Source organism: Myxine glutinosa, chromosome 9 (genome assembly GCF_964187855.1).
Source record: "Myxine glutinosa chromosome 9, kmMyxGlut1.1, whole genome shotgun sequence".
Classification (NCBI taxonomy): domain Eukaryota; kingdom Metazoa; phylum Chordata; class Myxini; order Myxiniformes; family Myxinidae; genus Myxine; species Myxine glutinosa.
The window spans coordinates 43588279-43607278 of record NC_136269.1 but is presented as its reverse complement, the minus strand read 5'-3'; the positions used below and the strand labels follow the sequence as shown (position 1 = coordinate 43607278).

Below are 19000 nucleotides of genomic sequence, written 5' to 3'. Positions count from 1 at the left end.
TCACGACCCCCTTTTGGTCTCTGCCCCTCACAATGTCTCTGGGCCCCTCCTGACCAAGATGCTGGTCGGCGTCGCCGCACTCGGGCGGTTGAACGAACCCCGGGTGGACGTGTTTCCACCGGGCAGGTATCGTACCAGGCACCGCGGCTGCAGCCCCTCGTGGCCACGCGAAGCGGGTACGGTAAAGCAAGCCAAAAGCCCCACGCCGCTTGCAAGGCGTGTTAGGCCCCAACGTGCGACCCGTACGCGTCTGTTTAGACGGTGCCGCGAACGGTGCCAGACGCGGGGTCGATGCACGGCCCCACGTCAACTTGACGTCTCCACCGGGTAGGTACACGTCCCGGTAACTCCTCTCGCCAGACGGGCTTCGGAACGCCGCTTTTCCACGCGGCGCAAGGTCGATCCCACCTTTCGTCGGAGCGGGGCGAGGAAGAAGAATACTCGTCGCTTTTCTTCCTCGTGTCTTTTCCTCTTCCGTTTCCGGTCACTTCCGTTTCCGGACACTTTTTCAGAAGGGCTCCTGACCCTCCAACCACAACAACCCTTAATCTACTACACATGGATAAGCAAAGACCTGAATGGTAATTCACATACATTCACATAAATATGTAACAGTACATTTTGCCACGCCACCTGTGATATAATCCTGTTGTTGACTTCTTGCTGCGACAGACAATCAGTGACATGGTTCTTTTAACAAATAAATCACCAAAGTGTAACAGAAACTCACCAGATTGATATACTGAGTTAAGAAAGTAAACCCAAGTCAAGAAAAAAAAATTATTCCATATTAAATGCCAAGTCTGTGTGTATATATATATATATATGTATATACATAAGTTCAAAACACACCTGGTCACAAGTGTGCCGCACTGACCGGTTCCTCAGTCGAGGTCCTCAGCATCATCCCGTTTCGGCCCTTCAACCTCGATACGGTCAGCTAAGGTGGGCCAGCAGGGGCACATACACATCCACATGCAGCAACTACACCTGGATGCGTACATACTCCCACCCCCAGCCAGTGCGAACGCAGACTACAACAACAACAATACCTCCACATCCAAAATCCACAGCACCAAACAAACACGGTGGAACACGCAAACACCCACCTTTGTACCCTTCACCACTCACCAACAAAACACACCAGATCATTCATACACACACATACACACCCATACATACACATACACACACACACACACACAGATACACACACAACACCAACCAACCAACCACCTACCCTTACAACATACACCACTCAACATACGAAAACACACACTCATGCAAAAATTAATTCATGCAAAAAACACACACCCTCACCCACTCACTCATATACACAAAATAAGAAACAATAATAGTAACAAAAAAAAATATATATATATCTGTGCAGTGTCTGTCTTGTGTTGTGTTGTCTTGTCACTGAACTACTCCCTCAAACTTTTGTGAAATCGTACCAAACTTCTGGTATGCACCTATCTCTCCCGTCGGTATGTTCTAAGGGTATTTTGTTTTTGAAAAATTTTCCTATTTTTTTTTATTTTTTGGGGGGAATTATTTTTGGGGGGAAATTTTTTTTTCAACTTACGTTTTCAACTTCAATTGTTTATAAAACGTAATATCACGTATATTACAACTACATTTGTGCATTATGATTGTTTGAATTATGATTGGTGTGAACAATGGAAAAACATCAACTCAGGTACACTGGTACAGTCATCCATTTATATATATCTACATATCTGGGCAGTGTCTGTTGTCACTGAACTACTCCCTGAAACTTTTGTTTCCGTGGTTGTGAAGTGTTTTTAATAACGTGGTGGTGGTTTTGAATCACATGGTGGTGAGGTATTTTGAATTATGTGGTGGTGAGGTGTTTTTAAATGATGTGGTGGTGAGGTGTTTTTAATTTCGTGGCTGTGAGGTGCTTTTAATTTCGTGTTTCGTGGCTGTGAGGTGTTTTTAATTTCGTAGTGGTGAGGTGTTTTCAATTTCGTGGCTGTGAGGTGTTTTTAATTTCATTGTGGTGAGTTGTTTTTAATTTCGTGGTGGTGAGGTGTTTTTAATTTCGTGGCTGTGAGGTGTTTTTTATTTCATGGTGGTGAGTTGTTTTTAATTTCGTGTTTAGTGGCTGTGAGGTGTTTTTAATTTTGTGGTGGTGAGATAAAGTATTTAACACACAACACAACACAACACAACAACTCAGGTCCAGTCATTATCCTCAGCTAAAATAAGCCCGCTCCTCAGTAACGACGCGTGGTGAGGCGAGCGCAGCGAGCCGAGCCAAGCTTATATATATATATATATATATATATATATATATATATATATATATATATATATATATATATATATATATATATATATATATATATAGATAGATAGATATATATATATATATATATATATACATACATATATATATATATATATATATATATATATATATATATATATATATATATATATATATATATATGTATATATATATAAAATATATATAATATGTATATATATATATGTATATATATATGTATATATATATATATATTTCAGAGAGTACGGTAGTACTCTCTATGTAGGGATGGCGTGGAAAAAAAAATGACGGCCCCATCTGCTCCATACAAAACTAAAGTTGGATTATCTTCTTTAAAAACTCGCTTCGGCTACATATGAGAGCCTACCTGGTCTGTTCAGTTGATTGTCGAGGCACGGATCCCTTTTCAGTTCTCCAGGCAAAGGCAAAAGCAAAATAAAGCGAAAAAACGGGATCGGTCAAACCCGGGAATTAATCCTCTTGTTTGTGGCGGAGACAAAAGCCCACTGGCGTGGTGACATCATTCCGCGCACCAAGTGGGCGGTGGCCACGCCCGAGGGGTAGGCGTGGCCTCATGATATACACCGGGCGCGCAGCCCGGAGCGCGCCAGTGTTACAGTGAGCACCTGAAATAAAGATGCTTATAAGTTACCGCTTGTCCGCTTCCTCCTTGCTCGCAAGCAGCGCGCGTAACGCCGCGCTTTACTGGTGACCCCCTTGACGTTGGATCTGCCGGAGCGATCCTTCCACACGCGACGCCATTGCCATGGCCAACTTCATCAAACTTCCCGAATTTTGGGAGGCTCAGGCCGAAGTCTGGTTCGTCCAGGCCGAAGCCCAATTTCAGCTTCGGCGCCTCACCGGCGATGACACGCGCTATTGCCACGTCGTCGCCTCCCTCGGGCCCGGCACGGCCGCTCGAGTTGTGTCCGTCCTTCGCCACCCTCCGGATGGCCACAAGTACGAGGCACTCAAGCGGCTACTCCTAGCCACGGACGACGCACGGGCCGACCGCCTCCTGGATCTCCCCGAGCTCGGTGACACGCGCCCGTCAGTCCGAATGGACCATATGCTGTCACTGTTGGGCGACGAAGCCCCCGGTTCTCTATTCCGGGCACTTTTCCGTCGCCAACTTCCAGCGCAGGTTCGCCTCGCGTTGGCCGGGACCGGGCTAACGGAACCCCGAGCATTGGCAGCTGAGGCGGACAAGTACTTCGCCGCTTCGGACACGCGGGCGAGAGTCGGCGTGGCCGTCACGGCCCTCGTGGCTGATGCTGCTGATGCTGCTGCTGATGCTGCTGATCCACAGCATCAGCTGAGACAGCATACGCAGCATGCTGATACGCACCTCGTGACCGCCGCCACGCCCCGCCCACCGCCGCGGCGAAAACCGCCACCGCGGGGAAACCCGCCAACTCCACCGGCCTGGCGGAGCCAGCCGCGCTCCTCCAGCTCCACCACCTGGTGCTGGTTCCACGCCAAGTTCGGCCACGAAGCTCGGCAGTGTCATCCGCCATGCTCCTTCAACAGGTCGGGAAACGCCTGGGCCGGCGCTCAATAGTGGCGATGAGCGCCGGCCGTTCGAGCAGCCTGCTGTTCATAACGGACACCTTCTCCGGGCGCCGTTACCTGTGCGACACGGGAGCGCAGGTGAGTGTCGTTCCCGCCGGCACGTCAGACAAGCACGCCGCGGGTGGGGGCCCCGCGCTGCTTGCCGCGAACGGGACGCCCATCCGTACGTACGGAAAACGCTGCCTCTCTCTGCGGTTCGGAGGGCAGGTTTTCCGATGGACGTTCGTCACCGCCGACGTGCCCATGGCACTGCTTGGCGCGGACTTCCTGTGCGCTAATGGGCTCCTGGTCGACGTCAAGCGCAGACGTCTTGTCCAGGCCGAGACGTTCAGCTCGCTCGCTTGTGCGTTGCCCAGCTCAACGAGCGGCTTGCCAAGCGGCTTGCCGAACGGTTCGGTTCCGGCCACGTTGGTCTGTACGCTTCCGGCAGCGGACGCATTCACCCGCCTCCTCGCCGGCTTCCCGGCCCTCACGCGGCCCACCTTCTCGGCGGGGGCCGTCAAGCACGGGGTGGCCCATCACATCCCCACCGTCGGGCCACCGGTCTACGCCCGAGCACGCCGCCTCGAGCCGACGAAGCTGGCGGTGGCAAAAGCGGCGTTCGCTACCCTGGAGCGACTCGGCATCGTTCGGCGCTCAGAGAGCACTTGGGCGTCGCCGCTGCACATCGTGCCGAAGCCCGGCGGGGGATGGCGACCGTGCGGGGACTATCGCCGTCTCAATGACGCCACGACTCCCGGCCGCTACCCCGTCCCCCACATTCAGGACTTTTCCGCCCGTTTGGCGGGCATGTCCTTCTTCTCGAAGGTGGACCTCATACGCGGCTACCATCAGGTCCCCGTCAGGCCGGAGGACGTCCCGAAGACGGCGGTCATCACGCCATTCGGACTCTTCGAGTTCCTGCGCATGCCCTTCGGTCTGAAGAATGCGGCTCAGGCGTTCCAGCGACTGATGGACAGCGTCCTGCGTGACTTGGATTTTGTCTACGTCTACCTGGACGATATCCTCGTCGCCAGCGCGTCCCGCGAAGAGCACCTACGCCACCTCCGCACGCTCTTCGAACGCCTGGGCCAGCATAGCCTGATTGTGAACCCCGCAAAGTGCCGGTTCGGCGCCACCATAATCGATTTTCTGGGGCACCGTGTCACCAGGCATGGAGCCGTCCCCCTGCCGGCCAAGGTGGAGGCGGTGAAGGGGTTTCCGCGCCCCCGCACGATCAGAGGGCTGCAGGAGTTCCTGGGCATGGTGAACTTTTACCATCGGTTCCTGCCCCGTATCGCCCAGCTCCTGCGCCCCCTGCACGAAGCTCTCCGAGGTAAGCCGGGCAAAGGCGACGTTACCTGGACCGAGCAGATGGACACGGCGTTCACGGGCGCGAAGCTCGCCTTGGCTAACGCCACCATGCTCGCGCACCCGGCGCCCGATGCACCGATCGCCCTCACCACCGATGCCTCGGACTACGCGGTGGGCGCGGTGCACGAGCAATGGGTGCGTGGAGCTTGGCAACCGCTGGCGTTCTTTAGCCGGCAGCTTCGCCCGCCCGAACGCCGTTACAGTACCTTCGACCACGAGCTGCTCGGGCTTCACTTGGCGGTCAGGCACTTCCGCCATCTGCTCGAGGGCCGTGCGTTCACTGCCTTCGTCGACCACAAGCCGCTGATCTTCGCGATGGGCAAGGTCACCGAGCCGTGGTCGGCCCGGCAGCAGCGTCACCTCTCGGCCGTGTCCGAGTACACGACGGACATCCAGCACGTCGCGGGGAAGGACAACCCGGTGGCGGATTGCCTTTCCCGGGCCGTCGCCCACGCAGTCCACCTCGGCATCGACTATGCCCGAATGGCAGCGGACCAGGCCGCTGACCCCAATGTCCAGGCCTTGCGGACCGCCGTCACGGGCCTCCGCGTCACCGAGGTGGCGTTCGACGGCGCGGGCACGGCCCTCTTGTGCGACGTCTCCCTCGGGCGTCCTCGCCCCATCGTGCCCGCAGGCTGGCAGCGCCAGGTGTTTGACGCCATCCACGGCCTGTCCCACCTGGGTGCGAGGGCCTCCCAAAGGCTGATCGCCGACAAGTTCGTCTGGCATGGCCTCCGGAAGGCCGTCCGCGGCTGGGCCAGGACGTGCCTCGCGTGCCAGCGTGCCAAGGTGCACCGGCACACCCAGGCCCTGTTGGCCCCGTTCACGGTGCCGGAACGCCGGTTTGACCACGTCCACGTGGACCTGGTGGGACCTCTGCCCCCCTCGCGGGGTTTCACCTACGTCCTCACCATGGTGGACCGCACCACCCGGTGGCCGGAGGCCGTGCCCTTGGCGTCAACAACGGCGGCCGATGTCGCGCAGGCTTTCATCGCCACCTGGGTCGCCCGGTTCGGCGCCCCCTCAGACATCTCGTCCGACCGCGGCCCCCAGTTCACCTCGGAGCTCTGGGGGGCGGTCGCGCAGGGGCTCGGGGTCTGGCTGCACCGAACCACGGCCTACCACCCCCAGGCTAACGGCCTGTGTGAGCGATTTCACCGCTCATTGAAGGCCGCGCTCCGGGCCACCCTCCGCGACGGCGGCTGGGTCGACAGGCTCCCCTGGGTCCTGCTGGGCCTCCGGACGGCGCCCAAGGAGGACCTGCGCGCATCCGCGGTGGAGTTGGTCTTCGGGCAACCGCTGCGGGTGCCGGGCGAGTTCCTCCCCGACTCCACGGCACCATGGTCCATGGCACGTGGCACTCCACTCCACGGCACGCGGCACAGCAGCGCTCCGCTCTGCAAGAGACCGCCCAGAGGTTCGCCCCGGTGCCAACGGCATGCCACGGGCACCCACCGACGCACGTCGCCCCGGAGCTTTGCACGGCGGAGTACGTCTTCGTCCACCACGATGCCCACCGGACACCACTGCGGCCCCCGTACGACGGGCCTTTCCGCGTGCTGGAGACCGGGGCGAAGCACTTCACCCTGGACATCGGCGGTACTCCTGACCGCGTTTCGGTAGACCGCCTCAAGCCGGCCCACCTCGACGTGGACCATCCACCGCCAGTGGCCCGACCCCCACGTCAGGGCCGCCCCCCTGCGGGCGGACCCCCGGCACCGCCCAGCCCCGCCGCCACGCCGCCCCCCGGTCCTGCACCCATCCCAGGGGCAGCCAGGGGCATCCCACCTGGCATCCCTGCACCCCGGACGCCGCCGATCGCCAGGGGGCGCTTCGGCCGGGTCATTCGTCTGCCCCGCAAACTGGCCCTCCAGGTGCGCGGGAATTCTGGGGGGGCGCGTGTGGCGGACACAAAAGCCCACTGGCGTGGTGACATCATTCCGCGCACCAAGTGGGCGGTGGCCACGCCCGAGGGGTAGGCGTGGCCTCATGATATACACCGGGCGCGCAGCCCGGAGCGCGCCAGTGTTACAGTGAGCTCCTGAAATAAAGACGCTTATAAGTTACCGCTTGTCCGCTTCCTCCTTGCTCGCAAGCAGCGCGCGTAACGCCGCGCTTTATGTTCATAATAATAATAATAATCTTCTTCAGACAACATATTTCTGAGCTGCCTCTATCAATGGCAATGATTCTGCTACATTCGACAGAGTTTTACTTCCTGCAACATCCTTTGGTATTATAATTCTCGTAGCTTGAAAGGATTCCTCGAAAAGTACGGAAAACGATATTCCTATGCAAAATGATTCGACTGGGGTAGGCGTGGCTATGATTGTCAATCATCTTGATGGGGGCGGAACCGCTAGACACATTTGCCTCCGTGTCGGCGTTATGCGTGATCATGTTACGTGGCATCAAATAATATCAGCAGAAATATCATGTCTCGGGAAATGCCTTGTTTTTCGTTGTTACATTAATGAAAATAAAATAATAGCGAGGTACCAGTGCTAAACACCGCACACGGGACACGTGATCACGATCCCTCCAGTCGCGGGTCAAGGTAAAAGCAAACCACATGATCAATAAACCTTCTCGAGTCACGGTTTTTTCGGTGCCAGATTCGTTACGTCGGCGCATCACTGATGCCGTCGTATGAACAACCTGAACAAGGAATCCACGGGAATTGAATCTACTATAAATGGAGGTGCGTGTGCGTGTGCGTGTGTGTCATACTTTTACACGTCTATTAATTAATTACGTACTATTCAAATGTGCCTTTTAACCCTTCAGACTGCTGAATCCCCTTACACCTTGGAAGACCCTTTAACACTTGACCCAAAAGACCCCCGAGGAGCCAAAAGACCCAGATTACCGAAAAGACCCACATTCACCAAAAGTCCCCGAGGACCCAAAAGACCCTTGAGGACAGAAACACCCAGATGACCCAAAAGTCCTTGATGACCCAAAAGTCCATGAGGACCCAAAAGTCCCCAAGGACCCAGATGACCAAAAAGTCCCGATGTATCCAAAAAACCCAGATGACCCAAAAGTCCAAAAAGACCAAAAGGACCAAAAAGACCCAGAATACCCTGATGACTCAAAAGTCCCCGAACACCCAAAAGTCCCCAAAGACCCAAAAGTCCCCAAAGACCCAAAAGTCCCCAAAGATCCAAAAGTCCCCAATTAAAATTTGGTCCAATGGACCAACGGGCCCCCTAGTTTAATAAATATTTGAACTGACATTTAGTGTTCCTTTTATCTTTGTTTTGGCATACTGCATCGCCTGGAGTGGTCAATGGTCAATTAATTGATATTTAAATATAAAGATCTTCGTTTCCTTATGTCTATGCCCTATTAGTATTACCTATGGCTACTGGGGTTGGGGATTTGGGAGAGGGAGGTGGAAGCAGGGGGTGGAGGGGGACAATTATGTTTTTACAATTTTTTTTATATGCCAGACACCCTCGGTACGCCACTGGTGAGCACGTCTATAAAGTTTGTGCTACAACATTTGTAAAACAGTAGTAGAACATCATCTACTCAAATATTATAATAATTATTCAGACAGTGTGTATTTCTGAGCTGGGCCTCTCTCAATGGCAATGACTGGAGTTTTACTTGGTGCAGAATCTTTGTTATAATTTGTTTCTCCAGTTCATTTATACAGTTAAATATTTACAGATACTCTCTGAGAGTGTGTTGTTCTCTCGTACTCAACCGACGCCATCGTAGTTTGGCAAGGCCACGCCCTTCCCCACGCTTACTCGATCAACCCGGAACCTTGCTTTGCGCATGCGCAGATAAGAAAGCGTGTCAGGTGTCCAGTGTGTTTGACTAACGTCTTTCTGATGATATATAGTGATGTATTTTTGTCTGGCGAGAATCTACTCTAGTATTACCGAGGTCTTCTGATTTCCCAGAACCAGAACAAGGATTTGGATACCACAGATAAATACTTATATCTTGTCTTGGAAAAAGTTCTTCATTGAAGTTAATTTTACAAAACTATTATCAGAGAGTGCGTTGGCACTGTCGACTCTACGTACTAACGTTGGGATGACGCGCGGATAAAAAATGTCGGCCCCACGTCGGCCCCACCCACTGATACAAAACAAAGGTTGGAGTATCTTTTCGTCCTCTCATAGTAGTGTATCGAAGACATTTGCATTTCGAGTGTATAATAAGTTTTATTGACACTTCAAGTGAACAAAACAGTAAAACCCACGAGAGTGTCTTTCACGTGTCCGGCCATGTTGAAATTCCTCGAGAGACTCCGCCCCTCCTCTCTGTCCCCACCCTATTGGTTAAAGGGAAACCACACCAGTTATTTTGGGCATTTCTAAGTGCAGGTCCTTGTGTGGCCTGAGGCTGGATGAAGACATTACTATTTGAGAAACGAGCAATAAGACAGAGCTGCAAGATACAGTCAGGGTTACGTAAGACCATATAGCAACATGTGCAGTGTTTGACATTGCTGACTAAGATATCTTGGCACTTTTTCTCCAAGATTGGGTATCCTCTGTGTACCATGTACCATTGTGTTATTCCACATTGTAAAAAATTAAGAAACAAGTGAATAAAAAAAATTTATGCTAAATTAAAAGGGCAATGTAGGGATGACAAACTACAGTCTAAAAAAGGTCCGAAACAAGATCGGGATGATGTTGGTTTAGAGAGTAGCTAACAGTATTGCCATTACATAACAATCCCTACATCACTGCCTCCAGGCTATTGTCTCGGGCTAGGCCGAGCTAAAAGTATTAGAAGCTCCTATATTTCATTTCTGCATAAGTATAAGAAGCTCCAATATAATTCCAGGGACTTCTTGCAGCTTCAGTTGCCTTTCCTACTTTTCTTTTTTATCAACTTCGAGTAACCAATCACAAACGGAGATAATTATAGAATGCTGTTATTGGAGATGTTCATGCAGTTTGTAAGAAGTTGATGATCATGTACTGATATTATAACATTGTACTCAGGCTGCTAATTTGTAGAGTCTCAGTATGTGGCTACACTACAAGAGTAATCAAGTACTGGTGCAACCAGTGGAGTGTTTGTAGAAGCTGGAAGCAATAACTGATTAAGTGTAAATGAGGCAGTGATGTAGGGATTATGTGATGGCAATACTGTTCGCTCCTCTCTAAACCAACATCATCCCTATCTTGTTTAGGACCTTTTTTAGACTGTAGTTTGTCGTCCCTACATTGCCTTTTTAATTTAGCATAAATTTTTTTATTCACTTGTGTGTATACACACACGCGCACACACACACACACACACACACACACACACGGTTTAGGTTGGGGGGGGGGCAGGTTGGTGGGGTGTTGCAGTTAAATAAGTACCAAATAGAGGAAATAAAAGAAGTGAAAGGAAAAGATAGAAAGAAGGGAAGATGGGAGAAGAAAAGGGAAAGAAGACTGCGACGAGTTGGGAGCAAACGGAGGAAGAAGAATTGGGCCATATGGGACATACGATATTGTTTTGTAAAATTATAAAATATATGGAGCACCAAACTAGAATTTAAGAAAAGCCCAGTGCAACAATTTACATTAATATTCCCCACAACACCCAACTAATGTGAACATGGCCTTCATAAAGTAAGAATTTCAAGCAATCATGAGAATATGGTGATTTGAGTGGTTTAATAGAAGTAAGAAGCCTTTTACAGCCAATTAAAGGCCTGTTAAAGCTATTAAATGGCTGTACAGCTCGTTTAGTGTGCATAAAAATAATTAAAATGCTTCATATTATAATTTGCTTCTTTAAAGTGTCACCAAGTACCATGTTTAATTCATTTTTACTGTAAGGTGTACAATTTCCGTTTTTATGAATGGCCACAAGAGGTATGTTTCAGAACAACCTTGGACATTATTTTTCTGCACTTAGCGATGCACTCAGACACCCTTCGAGATCTGTAGTCGAGTCCAAATGGCCTTGATGTTTGCCAAAGTTTATTTTTCCAACTCGTTCATCATTCCAGGTCAAATAACCATGTTGAAAAATATTTCCCAGCAATTTGCTCGGTGATGAACGACGGATTGCATCAAAAACTTGATAAACCTGGAAATGCATCAGGTTGTGTTATTTATGTAGATATTTTGTTCATTTGCAAGCAAGAAAAAAGTTTTACCGCATGTGTAAATTTTGCGCTGTCTCGCATTACGTCACCATGGTATCCCTTCCATTCATGGTAATAGATGAGGGCCTGCAAGATAGCTTGGAGGTATGCATACTTGACTCAGAGCTGTCTAGCCTGGGTTCGAATCTCCACCCAGCGATGAGACGTCTCCCTGGTGTTTTTTGTGTTGTGCGATGAAACAATATGTGCGCCATCAATCGGAAGGACATTATAGAGTAGGACCCGTGGTAATAACAAAGGAATGCTTTTCCATCACAATTAAAAAGCTATGATTGATGAAAAACAACATATTCACTCACATGTACATGAATTAGCTCGTGATGATGAGCGTCTCATGATTGCGAGTGTCAAGAGACCAGCATGGTAGAGAAATGAGCATCTCCATCTCTATGAAACGCCACCGTACATGAAGCAATAGCAAAAGAGGATCATGCATTTAAAAAGTGGAAAAAGAGTGAGATTCAAGATTATGGGGCAAAACATAATATCATTCAAGCAAAGAGACAAGGAGAGAAGGAGCAAAAGCTAGAAAAAAAAGAGTGAAGAATGGAGCGTGTGTAGATACACCTGGTGGCAGGAACAAGGTTTTTAGGATAGGAAAGCACGTAATAAGGGATAGGAAGGATGCAGTAGGAGAAGAGTGTATGGAAAGCTTGTTGTTGGAAAGAAGAAATTGAAAAAGAGTGGAACAACTCTTTTCAGAAGTCGCTGAATGAATGGAATCTTTGGACCTCACTTTTGTTGATGATTCTTTATGGAATGATATGAAATTGTGAACATATTCCTGATAATTGGTTGGATAACAGTATTGTACCTCACTATAAGACAGAGTGTTCCATTACTATACCCTCATCTTATAGAGGGATATATGATGTGTACCCCAAGTCCATTATTGTTTATTCCTGTGTTAGAGGAACTCACAAAATAGGTTCGCGTACCATTTCCTTGGGAATTATTATATGCAGATTATTTAGTCTTGATCGCTCAAACAGAGCAACAAGCGAAGACCATGTTTCAAAGATGGAAGAAGGCAATGGAGAACAAATGACCTCGAGTGAATGTGGTGAAGATCAAGTGTATGGTTAGCAGTGAAGAAAAGGAAAATGAGGAAAGTGCAACATGGCCATGAGCTGTTGTTCTTTTTGTTGTTGTTGTTGTATAGCCCCCAACAGTTCTCTTGAACAAGCCCGGGGCACAGAGACACCTGATCGAACTCACAGGGGCGACCCAGATATCCCCCACATCCAAGATGGTGTACTCTCGCCTTCACAAAGCCGAGAGAGAGAGAGAGAGAGAGAGAGAGAAAGAGAAAGAGAAAGAGAGAGAGAGAGAGAGAAAGAGAAAGAGAAAGAGAAAAAGAGAGAGAGAGAGAGAAAAAGAGAAAGGCAAAGGATCGATCCATCGGCTCTCTGACTGTGACCACGTTGTGTGGACGAATCCGGGCAGCAGCAAAGAATGGGGGAAGAGATATATATGTATAATTGGGAGATTAAATCAGACGCGGACGTAGCTTCAGGACGGTCGATCTTTAATTCTCGACAGACTTTCGACCAACAAAGGTCTTCTTCTTAGTTGTCCCCAAGTTCAGCGGAAGTATCACACTTGGGGACGACTAAGAAGAAGACCTCTGTTGGTCGAAAGCTTGTCGAGAATTAAAGATCGACGTCCTGAAGCTACGTCCGCGTCTGATTTAATCTCCCGATTATTTATTTAATGCAAATGAGACGCCCTGCTCGTACTGTGGAGTTTCTCCTATTTCTCGCAGTTATATATGTATGTATATATGTATGTATGTATGTATGTATGTGTGTATATATATATATGTATGTATGTATGTATGTATATATATATATATATATATATTATATATATATATATCTTCCCCCATTCTTTGCTTCTGCCCGGATGTACATATAAAGTGTGGTTAGAGAAACTAAACAAGTGTATCACATTACAATGTAGGAATTGGAGTGAAATTTGAAAGGTTAAAAAAATTTTTTTTTACATCGGAGACGTATTGGACAGCACTGTGTTGTTTCCTATGCAGCCTGCAGCTGTTGGTTGCTTCATTTTTCTGGAAGCGCCCCTGCAACCAGGTAGCTGGTACTCATTTTGCCAACCTGGGAAGGTTGACGGGCCGAGTCTACCCACCTGGTGTTAATTCAACAGCACGACAGGGGGCTAAAACTCAGGATCTTAACTTAAGGCGGCACCAGTTTCGGTGTCGCTGGAAGAGCAGAAATAGCTATAAGGACTCAGTTAAAAGTAGCTTGAAATAAATGGAAAAAAGTTTTGAGGTATCTTTACAAACAAGTATATTCCAATGGCAGTAAAGGCAGAAACTTGGGTAATGAGGATAGAATAATAGAAAGAACAGAGATAAGGATGTTCAGACGTATGTGTGGCATGTCAGTGAAGATAAATGGCAGAGTGAAGATCTTATCGAAATGCACTAAAATCAGCAATGTAAAGATTGAATAGAGAAAGAGAGGCTTTGATCGTTTGGTCATTTCAGCAAAAGTACAGAGGATAAACCCATTAATATGATCACAAGTTTAGATGCAAATGGAAATTAAGGACCAAATGGCAGGACGAAGAAAAAATGGCAGAAACATGTGAAATGACATCTTATATTATAACTAGCAACGGTACCCGCCCTATGGGCGAGGCTTCAATTGGGAAGACCAAATGAAAAGGTAAAATATCAGAAATTGAAGGCTTTTTTTTTTTTATATATATATATAAACATCCGTTGAATCATATCACACGCAAATCATCAAAATCGAAACAGTACATGGCTAAACAGTACATGGACGATCATGTACCACGTACGTCTCGCGTCTCGCTCGCTCTCATGTTGTCCCGATAATGATCCTTCCGCAGGTTCACCAACAGAAACCTTGTTGCGACTTTTACTTCCTCTAGACAGTCAAGTTCGCTCATCTTTTCGGTGCACCGGCACGATCCGAGAACGGCCCGTGCAGGGGCTAATCCGAGGATCTCATCAAACCGTCCGATCGGTCGTAGCGACGGGCGGTGTGTAAAAAGGGCAGGGACTTAATCAACGTGAGCTGATGACTCGTGCTTACTGGGAATTCCTCGTTCGTGGGACACTGTCTCAAGCCCCAGTCCCCATCACGGATGGGGCTCAGCGTTTTACCCAAGCCTGACGGCGAAGGGCGAGGTACACGCTGGTCCGTCCAGTGTAGCGCGCGTGCGGCCCCGGACATCGAAGGCCATTAAACGTTCATTAAACATTAAACGTTCATTAAACATTAAACGTTCATTAAAGGATTACGAAACGAAAAACATTACGAAATTACGTTCACACCGTCACGTCAAACACTACCATCAACACATACATCGTCACAATGAGAACATCGTCACAATGAACGTTATGCGAACGCGAATGTTATGCGGGAGTCCAAATCTGAGAATGCTGGAGACCAAAGCTCCAATTGGGAAAACTAAATAGCCTATTTTACTCGCAGGGGTCCCAGGATTACCCACCCAAAATATCTTTGCGATCGGTTCAGCAGTTTTTACAGTACCTTCGAACAGACAGACGGACAGTTGGTGAATTATAGTAAGATAGAGCAAACGTCCATGGTTATGTTTGTTACTTGGGATTTTTTTTTTTTTTTTTGCAAGTATGTTGATCACTCTGGTTTGTGTGTTTGTCTGTCCACTCACTTATACTTGCCTGCAGGTCACAATTTTAAACAGATCTTCACGAAACTTCACCAAATGGTAGAGTTTGTGGTCCGACAAAATCCTATATATTTTTGAGATCAAAAGGTCAACATAGGCCAAAGGTCAACCACTTTTTTCAAATTTCTAAAATCCTCAATTTTCACCCGATTGACTTGAAATTTGAATAGGATTTACATATCGACTAACTGAATTCTACCACCAACTGTTTTTGAGATCAGAGTAGGCCAAAAGGTCAACCACTTTTTTTCAAATCAAAAAATTTTTTCAAACCAAAAATACCCCGAAGACCCAAAACACCCCGAATATCCAAAAGACCCTGAAGACTCCAAAGACCCTTTAGACCCTAAAGACCCAGAGGAAACAAAAGACCCCAAAGACCAAAAACGCCCAAAATACCCTTAAAGGCCCAGAGGATCCAAAAGACCCTGAAGACCGAAATGGCCCTGAAGACCCAAAACACCATGAAGACCCAAAAGACACCGAAATGGTCAAAGATGCCTATCCCTCTGAAACGACGTGTGGTGAGGCGTGCGGAGCGCGCCGAGTCACGCTAGTTCAAATAATAATTGAAGAAAGAAGATGCGAACATACCAAATGGAGATGTCATCAATAGACTCACTTTCTAAAATAGTGGAAAAAGTCGTTAAACAAGCAACATGATGATGATGACGATGATATGCGTAACTTTAGATTGTCAATAAAAGCCTTTTTTTATCGCTAAACTATCTGAACGACATTTTTGAGTGGACGAAACACCATTACTTTGTGGTGAAGTGGCAAATAAAATAATGAATTGTCATCAATCACAGTACATTCATGTTTTTTGTTTTTTCCCCCCTTTTTTGTTATCATACTAGGATACGCAATTTGGTGTCTGCTGGCTGACTGTGATACATTCGGTCGATATTTATATTATCCAATCTCAACCAAACAGGTGGACTAAAGGTCACACGACTAAACTTGAGGTTGTAACAACTCCATTTGCCACCCTCCCCAATGGGTTTTTCTGTCTTGGCCGAATCTGTGTTAAGGTGTATAGATAGCTTATCATGGCATTTTTCCAAAGCTGCTTCTAATGACAAAAGTAACAAACGGACAGACAAACAGACAGGGGTGAAAACATAACCCCCATCCACCTTTGGTGGCGAAGGTAACCAGAACAGCACCCAGTAGAGAGCATAACTCCGCCAGGTGAACAGTTTACGTTTTTTATCCCAGGGTAGACCAGAACATCACAATACAGAATCACATTTCATCAAAATCATCCGTCCACAACTTTGTGAGATATCCTGCTATATATCGTTTTTGGCCCAATCTCCCAATGGTGAAGAATCACTTTAAAATGTGCCTGGTGTTGGCCTAATGGTTAGGGTGGCGGGCATGGGATCCTAAGGTCCTGAGTTAGAATCCTGTTGAATTAACGCCAGGTGGGGTTGACTCAGCCTGTCGTATTTCCGATGTCGGCAAAATGAGTACCAGATAACTGGTTATAGAGAGACATTGCATCAGCGGCTGACGCGCCCACAGAAAAATGATGCAACCTGCAGCCCGGTGGCTGCACACGAACCACCCACTTTAAAAATTATACTAGCCGGTTCCGTATCCGGATCTTCACCAAAATTGAATCGATTCGTCCTCGTCACACTCACAACCTGTCCACCAAATTTCGTCCAAATCCATCCATAACTTTTTGAAATATCCTGCTTTATGTTGGTTTTAGCCCTATCACCCCATGGTGAAGAATCACAAAAAATTAAATAATTCTCATATCCGAATCCATATTCAGATCTTCACCAAAATCGAATCGATTCGTCCTTGTCACACATACACTACCTCTCCACCAAATTTCGTCCGAATCCGTCCACAACTTTTTGAGATATCTTGTTCACAGATAGACAGGGGTGAAAACATAACCTCCATCCACCTTTGGTGGCGGAGGTAATAACAACACCAATAATAATGGCATAATATTGATGTTATTACAAAACAATATTAATACTATTAATATCCTCTCTCCCCAAGGGGTTTTTTTTCTTTGTACAAACGCCGTGTTAACGTGTATAAAAAGCTTGTCGACATGTTTCGTGGGGCAAGCCTACCAGAAGTAGAAATATTATAAACCACAAACACGTATAATTTCCTTTTTAAACAGTCGCTACTGCTGTTTAATACGAAACTGAAAAGGAGGAAACCCGACGTTCTTGAGGCATTTTATGCTTATTGCACCCACCACAGACTAATGGACCAGAGCCGAGATCGACTGTAATCTATATACCCCGGAGAGGATAATAACATGACTCTTCCTGCTACTCACGAAGGGGGCGCGTGTACTCGTAGATATACATTTGTTTTTCTGACATATATATTTTGGTTTAACTATTCCCATCAGAAATTGCTGAAAATGTGACTTAAAACATCTACATCACAATTTAAACAGGTAAACTGGCCGAGCATTTAGAAGTGAAAGAAATTGTACACATGCAAACCGCTAAGGTAACAGAATTTGCTGGAAGCTCCTTTGCAACAACCCACAGATGAAATTGGGCCCAGAGTAGTGGGATAGCTCAGAGGTATGCACACTCACCTTTGAGCTGTCTTGCCTTGGTTCGAATCCTGACCCAGCTGCTATAAACTGATTTTGGGCTCGTTAGTACTGTCATTGTGGTGTTTCACAGGCAGTGCGAGGCATAAATGAGTGTGCTGTGCCTTGGATGGATGTTAAAAAGTGGGCCATCTTATTGCCAGCATTATTTGGCAGACATGAAAGATTCCACTGTGTCATTCAGAAAGAGTAGCCGAGCTATCCCTGGCACTCTGACCAAATTCCAAATTCCTGTTCTGACATACAGGGGGCACTGCATCAGCGGCACCGTTGCTCCCATGCAAGAACTGATGTGAATGTGCACGAATGTGTGAAGTAACTAAGCATATGTTGTTTCAAATATACGTACACCAATATACAATGAAATATTAAATGCCAATCTTTATTCTGCATTTTCCTTTCGGTGTTTGATTGACAGATATAATGTGGCAGTTCAGATATAACCAAATGTAATGACTTTGTGAGCAAGACATTACGATTAAAAAGGAGCTGTGACAAGTGATTCACTTCCTTTGTCGATTGTTGTGCAGCACATGGTAAAAGCTCTCTACAACTATCAAGCTCAACGTGAAGATGAATTGTCATTTGTCCAAAACTCCATCATTCACAACGTGGACAAACAGGAGGCTGACTGGTGAGTATCTGCTGATAGGACATTGATCTGCAGTAAAACAATTCCATAAGTGGTCACCAGTGTACTTCTACATAATTTACAAACATCAAGAGACAATGTACAAAATCGACATAATTTGTGGAATTTAAATGTGAATTCATTGTTGTGCATATCATGCTGCTTTGAAAAATGGTGTCCTTCTGAAGCAGGAATTTTGAACCAAGTCATTGTTCTGGACAAAAGGCCAACTGATGGTTGGCATATTCAGAGAACTTCCTTTTTAATTCATTAATTATGTCCATACTCTGCCGACAGGGGCATCATTACTGCCAAAACAGTCCCATGGCAGGGTCACATGACAAGTTAGACAAAATAATATACCCTGGAAAGGAGAGAATATTTCCCTTGAAATATACGTATATAAATATATATTGTTATGAAAACGATTATGGGTTAGTTAGTAGTTCTTTTAATATCAGTAAGAATAAGATGTGTGGTAGCACCACACTTAGCACCTGTCAGAGGTGCACATGTATAGAGAAGCTAGCCATATAGAGAAGTATAGAGAAGCACCTCAGCACATGCATGGAGAAGCTAGCTATATAGAGAAGTATAGAGAAGCACCTCAGCACATGTATAGAGAAGCTTCCTGTCATACTAAGCATTGCGTCTGTCTTCTTTCCCTTTCATCCC

General features: G+C 47.3%; 1 protein-coding gene across 1 annotated transcript in view; it reads left to right on the top strand.

Annotated features, from left to right (window-relative positions):
- LOC137414833 (1-phosphatidylinositol 4,5-bisphosphate phosphodiesterase gamma-1) overlaps window positions 1-19000 on the top strand; it is a 212965-nt gene that overhangs the window by 159336 nt on the left and 34629 nt on the right. The window contains exon 22 of the mRNA XM_078784318.1: window positions 18225-18328. Coding sequence (XP_078640444.1) covers window positions 18225-18328 — 104 coding nt within the window. The remainder of the gene's footprint in view (window positions 1-18224; window positions 18329-19000) is intronic.